Below are 11844 nucleotides of genomic sequence, written 5' to 3'. Positions count from 1 at the left end.
GTGGAACAGCCTGATTTTCAATTGATTCAATGAAGATTTTGTGTCACTTGCCAACACACAATACCCAATAATGTGAAAGTGAATATGTTTTTCGAATGTTTACAAATTAATTTGAATGAAAAGCTGAAATGTCTTGTGTCAATAAATATTTTGTTATGGCAAGCCTAAATGAGTTCAGAGTAAAAATGTGCTTAACAAGTCACATAATAAGTGCATGGACTCACTCTGTGGTGCAGTAATAGTGTTAAACATGATTTTCTTAATGACTACTTCATCTATGTACCCACACATTTATCTGTCCTCAGTTGAGCAGTGAAAGTTTAACACAGACTCAGTCACAAAGACCAGCTATGTTTCCCAATGCCTCGCAAAGGGCACCTATATATAATTATTGCCACCAATAAATGTTGAATATTGGGCATAAATCATCGGTCATTACTTGACAGGTTGTTTTCTTGAACCCAAAGGAAAACACCCCCACCCCAGGACAGTGCTGAGAGGATTCCCACATGACTGCCTCGACACGGTGCCACCGACCCCCGCAGACACACACACACACACACACCACACACACACACACACAACAATTTAGGTCTGTGCAAAAGCTTTTCCAGATGTGCCCTCATCAGAGAATGTCAGAGAAGTGGAGCTGGAGCGGAGCGTGGAGTGGAGAATGGAGTGGAGCATGGAGCTGGAGCGGAGCGTGAAGTGGAGCGTGAAGTGGAGCGCGAAGCGGAGCAGGAGTGTGAAGTGGAGCATGATGTGGAGCGCGGAGCGGAGCTGGAGCGGAGCGTGAAGTGGAGTTGGAGTGTGCCCCATTTGTCTGGAGCATGGAGCAAGATTCCCAAAGGCTGGAGTGTCGGCCTTCTCACCCGCTCCATTTTTGTTCCAGTAGTGCTCCAATAGCACTAACTTCACGAGCTCGGGCCAATACCATTCACTTCACGAGTGCATGCATTTGTAGTCTACTTGTGTGCTGCTATAGCCCTTTGCTTTAGCTACTGTCATGGAGTTCACTAAATATTTTCATAAAGAAACTGATAAAACACACAGATGCTAAATCAAGGGGATTTACAAAAACGAGGACCAAGAGAGGGAGTGTGGTGATATAGTGTCCACAACGAAATAGTAATTGTGGAATCTGAAAAGACACATATCCTGAAGGCATGACGGTGTACTTCAGTGGAGGCTGTTCATAATAATGTCTGTAACGGAGCAAATGGAATGGCATCAAACACCTGCACACCATGTGTTTGATGTACTTGATACCATTCCACCAATAGCACTMGTCATTACCACGAGCCCGTTCTCTCCAATGAAATTGCCACCAACCTCCTGTGGTCTACTTACTACCTGCACATGCTAAAAAAAAGGAACAAGGTGGGAAGATAACTGTGTCACAGTAGCAAAGTATTAATAAACAAAAAATCTGATCTCTTAAACATTTCCTTAATTTTTGTTCTATTATCTATAGATGAATTGATTTTGGCCCAATATGCCTGGCATATTTCCATGGTCAAGGAGCTTTCTGTTTTGATTGGGTTATTTTGCCTAAAAACCTTGAGAGCTACCTATAGATTTTTTTWATTTAACAACTCTGCATCTCTGCCCAGCCTGGCGAGAGTGGCCAAAGGGTGTTTTGCATCCCCAATGGCTCTGCAAGTGTGGAGAGGGTATTCTCCGCTGCTGGCCTTCTCTCCAGGCACCATCGCATGAGCTTGAAGCCAAAGACTAGCCAAACTCATGTTTCTAAAAAGGCACTAATAAGTAATTTTTTGTTTAATTTGTATTTAATTGTAAGTAAGTCACAGCCTATATGCACAATTTATACACTGCTCAAAAAAATAAAGGGAACACTTAAACAACACAATGTAACTCCAAGTCAATCACACTTCTGTGAAATCAAACTGTCCACTTAGGAAGCAACACTGATTGACAATAAATTTCACATGCTGTTGTGCAAATGGAATAGACAAAAGGTGGACATTATAGGAGTTAGCAAGACACCCCCAATAAAGGAGTGGTTCTGCAGGTGTGACCACAGACAACTTCTCAGTTCCTATGCTTCCTGGCTGATTTTTGGTCACTTTTGAATGCTGGCGTGCTCTCACTCTAGTGGTAGCATGAGACGGAGTCTTCAACCCACACAAGTGGCTCAGGTAGTGCAGCTCATCCAGGATGGCACATCAATGCGAGCTGTGGCAAGAAGGTTTGCTGTGTCTGTCAGCGTAGTGTCCAGAGCATGGAGGCGCTATCAGGAGACAGCCAGTACATCAGGCAGACGTGGAGGAGGCGTAGGAGGGCAACAACCCAGCACAAGGCCGCTACCTCCGCCTTTGTGCAAGAGGAGCACTGCCAGAGCCCTGCAAAATGACCTCCAGCAGCCAAAATGTGCATGTGTCAGCATATGGTCTCACAAGGCTCTGCAGATCTCATCTCGGTACCTAATGGCAGTCAGGCTACCTCTGCGAGCACATGGAGGGCTGTGTGCCCACAAAGAAATGCCACCACCACACCATGACTGACCCACCGCCAAACCGTTCATGCTGGAGGATGTTGCAGGCAGCAGAACGTTCTCCACGGCGTCTCCAGCTCTGTCACGTCTTCACATGTGCTCATGTGCTCAGTGTGAACCTGCTTTCATCTGTGAAGAGCACAGGGCGCCAGTGGCGAATTTGCCAATCTTGGTGTTCTCTGGCAAATGCCAACGTCCTGCACGGTGTTGGGCTGTAAGCACAACCCCCACTGTGGACTCGGGCCCTCATACCACCCTCATGGAGTCTGTTTCTAACCGTATGGCAGACACATGCACATTTGTGGCCTGCTGGACGTCATTTTGCAGGCTCTGGCAGTGCTCTCTTGCACAAAGGCGAGGTAGCGGTCCTGCTGCTGGGTTGTTGCCTCCTACGGCCTCCTCACGTCTCCTGATGTACTGGCCTGCTCCCTGGTAGCGCCTCCATGCTCTGGACACTACCTGACAGACACAGCAAACTTCTTGCACAGCTCGCATTGATGTGCCATCCGGATGAGCTACCTGAGCCACTTGTGTGGGTTGTAGACTCCGTCTCATGCTACCACTAGAGTGAAGCACCGCCAGCATTCAAAAGTGACCAAAACATCAGCCAGGAAGCATAGGAACTGAGAAGTGGTCTGTGGTCACCACCTGCAGAATCACTCCTTTATTGGGGTGTCTTGCTAATTGCCTATAATTTCCACCTTTGTCTATTCCATTTGCACAACAGCATTGAAATTTATTGTCAATCAGTGTTGCTCCTAAGTGGACAGTTTGATTTCAACAGAAGTGTGATTGACTTGGAGTTAATGATGTGTTGTTTAAGTGTTCCCTTTATTTTTTGAAGCAGTGTATATATAATGATTTAAACAACAACACATGTTTAAATGCTGAGCTCTTTATGTTCCTACAGCCTATTGTGTCGCCTCGCAAATGCTTCACAATGTATTTCTTTGTAGGCTATAGCCTAAATAATTCATTTATGAGTGAATTGGAGCGGCAGTTTTTTTCCTGTGACGGAGCGTTTTTTAGCAGAGCGGTTGGAAAGGACGTGGATGCGCTGGAGCGGTGCTCCCATGAGGGATGAGCAGGATTTCCAACCTCAACTCGCTTACATGCTCTGGCCCATCCGTTCTATTACAGAGAGATGCCACCAAGGACAAACATACAAACACACACACTGAAGACAGGATGTCATAAACGCTAGCCAAATGGGACATGATTACCAGAGGATCATCGACACAGGCCAGAGGGAGGGAGGTAAGCATCCCTTTCTCTGTTTAATTTACTGTAAACTCCCAATCCTCAATACACAACTCTAAAATTAATTTGATGATTATGGATCTCTCTCTTCGTCCCTGTCCCCCCCCCCCTCTCTCCCCCTACAGTGACAGACAAGATTCTACCCCAGTTATCCCAAACAGCTGTATAAGTCTGGACCCACGTCACACTGACGGCAGGCAAGGGAGAGGGGGCTTACGGTAGGCCCAATAAGGTGCTCCCTTGGGGGCTAGACCACCCCACTACCCCCTGGGTCCTGGAGATCTAGAGCCTGGATCAGTCACTCAGATTATACAAGACTGTTCAAATTGTCTAAAGTGGCGCAGCTCCACCTCTCCTATTTTAAGACACCATCAACCTTGGAGATACAATGTACATGTTGGATTTGTTGCGAGCAACACTCTCCTTGGCTTGCTCTTTTAAGAGTTTGGAGGGGTTTGTGTTGCTCTTGTGGTTGCTGTTTGTGTCAATTGCATTAGTGTTGCTCCATGATGAATTGATTCGAGTCATTGATACACAAGGCATGGTMGAGTTGCTCTTTCAGGTCGGAGGACACAGGACAGGAAAGGATGCTAGGAAGCCAGGAAACCGCCACTTTAGCATATCGGGACATTTAGCCAACTTGTCTTTAATTTATCTACTCTTCAAACAGAGGTGACTTAAGCGTTTCTCACTATCACTCTAACAGTCTCTCCATTAACAGGTTTTCACTCCTCTCCCCATTTCACTCCCACTCTCCTTCCCTCCTCTYCACATTTCACCCCCTCTCTCCTTCCCTCCTGCCTCTATCACTGGAGCGCTAAATGAGCAACAAATATCTAATCAACCTAGAATTGACACCTCACATCAAGGGAAAGAGGGGATAAGGAGGGAGGTAAAGAAAGTACTAATAAAGCAATTACTGCCCCTCCTAAGCTCAGCCTCCACCCTCGCTCCCCATCCTCCCTCTCCCTCCTCCTCTCTACTCCTCTCCCAGCAAAAGCCCTCACGCCTCAGCAAGTGTGGAGAGAGAAATGGAGAGAATGAGTGAAAAAAKAGTAAGATGAAAAGAAAGAGAAAGAAAGAGAGCACCTGTTTTGAGTCCCAGTCCTTTGCCATACATGCTGGCCTGGACTTGCACTGCCGCACTTTAAACAGAAAAAAACTCCCACGCACATACACCATCAGTCTCTCAGCTTCTAGATGTCCATTTGAGTCATATAACAGACGCTCTTATCTAGAGCAACTTAAAGTAGTGAGTGAATACATTATCATACTGATCCCCCACGGGAATCAAACCCACTACCCTGGCATTGCAAGCGACATGCTCTACCAACTGAGCTACAACAGACTACCAAGCTAGTTACTGCAGCAGCATTGGGGTCAATTCCATTTCAATGTCTATTCACTCAATTCAAAAGTGTCATTTATATTCAATATTTTTCTTCTTCTTTTTAGTTCTTCTAAATTGAAATCCAGCTCCAAAAGTCAATTTGGTCTCGTCTCCATATCAATTGTGCTTTACCCTCATAGGTTGACAGATGGGGATTAGGTGTTTAACCAGATAAGGACTGAATGCTTTGTAGAGTTAYTCTTATATTCTTCTCCTTATTCTATATATATTATTCTCCACAACTATACTCCTATTTCTCTCTCTCTCTGTACCACATACACAACCATCACTGCTCCAGTCAGATCCCCCACAGCCCCTCATTAACGTCCTGGCAGGGGGTGGGGGCATCAAAGTAGCAGGATCCCTGCAGACTCCCTGAGCAATCCTACCATGGGGGTCTGGAGCCTCAATGTCTCACCCCCCAATGAGAGGCCATGACACACACACACACAGTAGCTCTGACCCCATAGGACCAACCGGGATAGAGCCATGTGCAGGAATACATCCCCCCCATTCCTCGCAGAGTGTCGGCTGGGCTAGCGTTTTGCCACCATTGGCCCATTTGTGTCAGGGCTTGAGGAGATCAGCTCCCCCATACCTTCACCCCCAGTGTGTGTTTGTGAGTGAGTGTAAATCAGTAATGTCTAATAYTGGTTTATGTGAGTTTCAGAATGTACAGGGGATCAATGACAAACACATAGAAAGCAGCCTCTCACACAAGTATGCAGGTAATACAATCACATTTTTAAATCAATCATCACAATTGTCAATCATCACAATTGATGGGTATTGACAAGCACAGTTAGAGGCCTATGGAATGGGACTATTGTGTTTGTTTGTGTGTGTGTGTTGGAAAAGCAAGGAGGGGTCTACAAATACCAATTCAATCTGCCAGAGAGGCAAGTGCAGCAGGAGGGTAACGGAGGGGTAGAGGATGAGGGGGTGGAGGGAAGGCACCTTGCAACAGCTGGTCTCAATTATCCATGGAGGGGCTGGGGGGGTGTGTGAGACAGGGGGATGGTGGGGGGGCTGAGTCTGTGTATGAGACAGGGGGGGGGGGGGGGGGGGGGGGGGGGGGGGGGGGGGGGGGGGGGGCTGAGACCACTGGCGCCAGGAGGGGAGCAACAGGTCAGGGAGGATGAAGATTATAAAAATACTATAGCAGGCAGTTGGCCTTGTGGTGGTGTGAGGGGGGGGTGGATATTCCTCGGCTGGCTCTGAGAATCAGTGCCACAGGATGTGCAATGGAAGAGTATTCTACAGGGCAGCGTTTTACCTCCACTTCCTGTAATATAACTTTCCTGTCCAAACAACAGAAGTTAATTCCTCTGTGACTACAACTAGAAATAGAATATTGTAATTTCCACAGCGGACTCGGGCCAGGACAGTCAGCCAATMCTTTCCTGCAAAATCCTTACTCAGACTGACTGGTATTACTGTCTAAGTGTGTGTATGTTTCGGTGTGTGTATCCCTTTGTCAGGGAGCCATGTATTGTATACATACTTAGATATGTGATTGTTGCCAGAGCCATTTCTGCTTTACAGAAAATCCCCTCTATGGAAAGGGGATGTCTTATCGCCCTCTAGTGGAGAAAGATGTGAAACACTGGATGAAGTTCATAGACACAGAACTGATCACGTCAGCTTTGAGTTCACCCCTCGAATGGTTAAATTGAGGATTTAGTGAGGGAATGCTGATCTCAGACCTGTGCCAAAAGACATCTACACAGAGCTCTAAGAAAACAGAACTCAGATAGCCAGGTAGAGAAAATAGTTGTATTTCACAGCTTGACAGTTGTACTCTGTATCATAAAATCCCTCAAACGTTGAGACTGTCTCTACGATTTGTCTTTCACTATATATTTTTTAAACACGAAGCACATAATTAAATCAACAAATATACCATCAATGACCAACAGCTGTGGACTCATCTTGRTGCAGACTGTATGGTAAACATTGTGTTTATATTGTTTAAATRAAGATAACATAGCCAGACTCACAAATGATACCAGTCAGTAGACAGACAGGTAGGTAGGTAACATGGATGAAAACACAATGTGATACCACAGCACTTAGAAAAACAACACACTAATCAGAAAGTCAAAATCAAAACCAAAAAMGTTTCAGATCTGAATCACACACACCACATGCATTGTGTATGTATAACTGACTACACTACCCACACTGCACTGCACACTGTGACCCATCTCGGTTTGTTAGTTAAAGTGGCCTTTTGGGAAAATAATCAAGCTATACAGTAGACAGATCTCTGATCTTTGTGCTTTAGTCAACCCCTACCYCAGCAAACATACTGTACGTATGTCAACGACCAGGCTAACTATGGTGGGTGCTTATATATAAACTAAAACCATGTAGAAACCATGCTTATAAGAAAGACAATGTCCTGAAAGACAAACAATGGTGATACAATACTTACATAGTCAGCTACAATGTAAAACAAACATGATTGTCCAAAAAAGGGTTTGAGAACAACTTTCATCAGGTTGGATAAATTATGTAACAGTTGCTGCTAGGCTATCTGAAAGATGCCTGTATGATAGTGGCACATCAAGATGCATAGCCAGAGAAAAGTGAGGAAGCTGGCGCAAGTATTTCACTCACTCACAGGCTCCCACASTTCTCAAACAATGTAATACCACAATGACACAGATAATGACATAAGGCAAAACAACACTTAAAAACCTATAACATATGCTTAAAATAAAACGAGATAAAAAGCAAATAAAATAAAGACTATATGATATAATCCCTGACAGAACTGAGAGTGAACAGAACCCTGAGCCAAAGGACTGATCTCCAACTCCCTAATTTTCTCTGGTTCATAAAGAGTCAATGAACTAAGCAGACCAGACCCAGCTGCTATCCCATTGATGTCCACCCAAAAACTATACTTTGGTATTTGTTTCATTAGACCATTGTTGATACACTCCCAAAATGTTTTGCAAGTCAGCAATCAAGTTCTCAAGATATACTGCATAACTTTCAAAATACAGAAATACAGCCGGTATGATGCTGCAATTTGCATCATATGATGCAAAATGCATCATACCAGCTATATTTCTGTATTTTGAAAGTTAGATATCTTTAACTTGATTGCTGAAATGCAAAACAATTGGTGCTGTATCAACAATGGACTAATGACACAAATACGAAAATAGCATTTTGGGTGGAGTTTTCCTTTAAGACTTGAACAATGACCATTTCTTTCAACGGTAAATGGCCTGAGCAAGACATCATTTATCCACCATCTTTGGTCCCCAACCCCTAGTCCTAGGGAGCACCAGGGTATGCAACGGTTTGTTCGAACCCAGCATCAACACAACTGATTCAGCTACTCAATGAATCATTATAACCTAGATTAGCTGAATCAGGTGTGTTAGCGCTGGGTTGGAACAAAACCTTGCATGCCCTGTAGCTCTCCAGAACCAGGATTGGTGACAACTGCCATAAGAAGTAAACAGACAGATCCTCTTTCTCATCCTCCTAAAAGAGTCTGGCTTTTGCCTTCTGTTGTCCAATGTTGACTGCAGCCCTGCTTCGTCCTCCCTGGCTATCCGCTTCATCATCGTTTTCATCATCATTGTGGGCCCAGCTTCGCTTCAGAGGGGTGAGCTCCGGTGCAATCGAATCTCCGTCCTAAACAAACAGATACCAGAGTCAATTTTAAAAAGTTGGAAAAAGTAAGATGATCATTAAAGCAAATTACGGACTCCTCTTTAAATCTCTGTATTTCTCCAAAGCTCAGTTGTCCTGAGTCTTCACAACACTGCCAGGAACTAGGATYAAGGGAGACACTCAAGTTTTTTAATACTATATCTCTTGACACATTGATGAAAATAGTCATGGCCTCTAAACCTTCAAGCKGCATATTGGACCCTATTCCAACTAAACAACTGAAAGAGCTGCTTCCTGTGCTCGGCCCTCCTATGTTGAACATAATAAACGGCTCCCTATCCACYGGATGTGTACAAAACTCATTAAAAGTGGCAGTAATAAAGCCTCTCTTGAAAAAGCCAAACCTTGACCCAGAAAATATWAAAAATGATCGGCCTATATCAAATCTCCAATTCCTCTAATTTTTTTTTAAAGAAGCTGTTGCGCAGCAACTCACTGTCTTCCTGAACAATAACAACGTATACGAAACGCTTCAGTCTGGTTTTAGACCCCATCATAGCACTGACTGCACTCAAAGGTGGTAAATTACCTTCTAATGGCGTCAGACCAAGGCTCTGCATCTGTCCTCGTGCTCCTAGACCTTAGTGCTGCTTTTGATACCATCGATCACCACATTCTTTTGTAGAGACTGGAAACCCAAATTGGTCTACACGGTCAAGTTCTGGCCTTTGTCGGAAAGATATCAGTTTGTCTCTGTGGATGGTTTGTCGTCAGACAAATCAACTGTAAGTTTCGGTGTTCCTCAAGGTTCCATTTTAGTGATGTCATTCGGAAACAATGTTAATGCGGACGATACACAGCTGTACATTTTCGATAAAACATGGAGAAGCCCCAAAATTGCCCTCCATGGAAGCCTGGGTTTCAGACATAAGGAAGTTTTTCGATTTTTACTTAATTTTTTACTTTTAAATTAGGACAAAAAAGAGATGCTAGTTCTAGGTCCCAAGAAACAAAGAGATCTTCTGTTGGATCTGACAATTAATCTTGATGGTTGTACAGTCGTCTCAAATAAAACTGAAGGACCTCGGCGTTACTCTGGACCCTGATCTCTCTTTTGACGAACATATCAAGACTGTTTCAAGGACAGCTTTTTTCCATCTAAGTAACATTGCAWAAATCTGAAACTTTATCCATGCTTTTGTCACTTCTAGATTAGACTACTGCAATGCTCTACTCTCCGGCTAAAGCACTAAAAAAACTTCAGTTAGTGCTAAACACGGCTGCTAGAATCTTGACTAGAACCAGAAAATTTGATCACATTACTCCAATGCTAGCCTCTCTACACTGGCTTCCTGTTAAGGCTAGGGATGATTAAGGTTTTACTGCTAACCTACAAAGCATTACATGGGCTTGCTCCTATCCATCGCTCCAATTTGGTCCTGCTGTAGATACCTACACGTATTCTACGGTCACAAGACGCAGGCCTCCTTATTGTCCCTAGAATTTCTAAGCAAACAGCTGGAGGCAGGGCTTTCTCCTATAGAGCTCCATTTTTATGGAATGGTCTGCMTATCCATGTGAGAAACGCAGACTCAGTCTCGACCTTTAAGTCTTTATTGAAGGCTCATCTCTTCAGTAAGTCCTATGATTGAGTGTAGTCTGGCCCAGGGGTATGAAGGTGAACGGAAAGGCACTGGAGCGACGAACCACCCTTGCCGTTTCTGCCTGGCCGGTTCCCCTCTCTCCACTGGGATTCTCTGCCTCTGACCCTATTACAGGGGCTGAGTCACTGGCTTAGTGGAACTCTTCCATGCCGTCCCTAGGAGGGGTGCGTCAACTTGAGTGGGTTGAGTCTCTAACGTGATCTTCCTGTCCGGGTTGGCTCCCCCCTCGGGTTCGTGCCGTGGGGGAGATCTTCGTGGGCTATACTTGGCCTTGTCTCAGGGTAGTAAGTTGGTGGTTGAAGATATCCCTCTAGTGGTGTGGGGGCTGTGCTTTGGCAAAGTGGGTGGGGTTATATCCTGCCTGGTTGGCCCYGTCCGGGGGTATAGTTGGACAGGGCCACAGTGTCTCCCGACCCCTCCCAGCCTCCAGTAATTATGCTGCAATAGTTTGTGTCGGGGGGCTAGGGTCAGTCTGTTATATCTGGAGTATTTCTCCTGTCTTATCCAGTGTCCTGTATGCTCCCTCTAATTCTCTCTTTCCTCGGAGGACCTGAGCCCTAGGACCATGCCTCAGGACTACCTGGCCTGATGACTCCTTGCTGTCCGCAGTCCACCTGGTCGTGCTGCTGCTCCAGTTTCAACTGTTCTGCCTGCGGCTATGGAACCCCGACCTGTTCACCGGACATGCTACCTTGTCCCAAGACCTGCTGTTTTCGACTCTTTCTCTACCGCMCCTGCTGTCTCTAACTCTGAATGATCGTCTATGAAAAGCCAACTGACATTTACTCATGGAGGTTCTGACCTGTTGCACCCTCTACAACCACTGTGATTATTATTATTATTATTATTTGACCCTGCTGGTCATCTATGAATCCGGCACAGCCAGAAGAGTACTGGCCACCCCTAGGAGCCTGGTTCCTCTCTAGGTTATTCCAGGTTCCTGCCTTTCTAGGGAGTTTTTCCTAGCCACCGTGCTTCTACATCTGCATTACTTGCTGTTTGGGCTTTTAGGCTGGGTTCTTGTATAAGCACTTTGTGACATCAGCTGATGTAAAAAGGACATTATAAAACATTTTTTTTGATTGATAATGTGTGGTGCAGGTAAGCTGGTCATAGCTAGCTGGCTTAGCCTTGCACTCAAATGCCATCTTCCCCACACAGCGCTAACAGTATGAGATAAAGAGATCCATACAGTAAATGAAAGAGATAGAGGCCTCCTGACCTGAGGCTTGGAGAAGTTGTTGTCCATGCACCACTTGACAAAGTTCATCTTAGCTGCCTCCACAGTCTTCTCATCTCTCTTCTTAAAGTAGACCCTGATCAGCTGCTCAGCAAACCGATCTGGCAGCATCTGAGACACCTACAGGGGAGAACAATCA

At 45.1% G+C, this 11844-nt stretch overlaps 1 protein-coding gene across 3 annotated transcripts in view; it reads right to left on the bottom strand.

Moving 5' to 3' along the window:
* Positions 1 to 6921: 6921 nt before the first annotated feature.
* samhd1 (SAM domain and HD domain 1) overlaps positions 6922 to 11844 on the bottom strand; it is a 31011-nt gene continuing 26088 nt past the window's right edge. For all 3 annotated transcript variants that reach the window (XM_024006090.3, XM_024006091.3, XM_070447811.1), the window contains 2 exons: positions 11688 to 11825; positions 6922 to 8822 (listed from right to left, as the gene is read on the bottom strand). In XM_024006090.3, the coding sequence (XP_023861858.2) occupies positions 8670 to 8822; positions 11688 to 11825 (291 nt within the window). In that variant the 3' untranslated portion in view covers positions 6922 to 8669. The remainder of the gene's footprint in view (positions 8823 to 11687; positions 11826 to 11844) is intronic.

Source organism: Salvelinus sp. IW2-2015, linkage group LG17, assembly GCF_002910315.2.
Source record: "Salvelinus sp. IW2-2015 linkage group LG17, ASM291031v2, whole genome shotgun sequence".
NCBI classification, from domain to species: Eukaryota; Metazoa; Chordata; class Actinopteri; order Salmoniformes; family Salmonidae; genus Salvelinus; species Salvelinus sp. IW2-2015.
The sequence above is the reverse complement of the archived record's forward strand: the minus strand, read 5'-3'. Positions and strand labels throughout refer to the sequence as shown.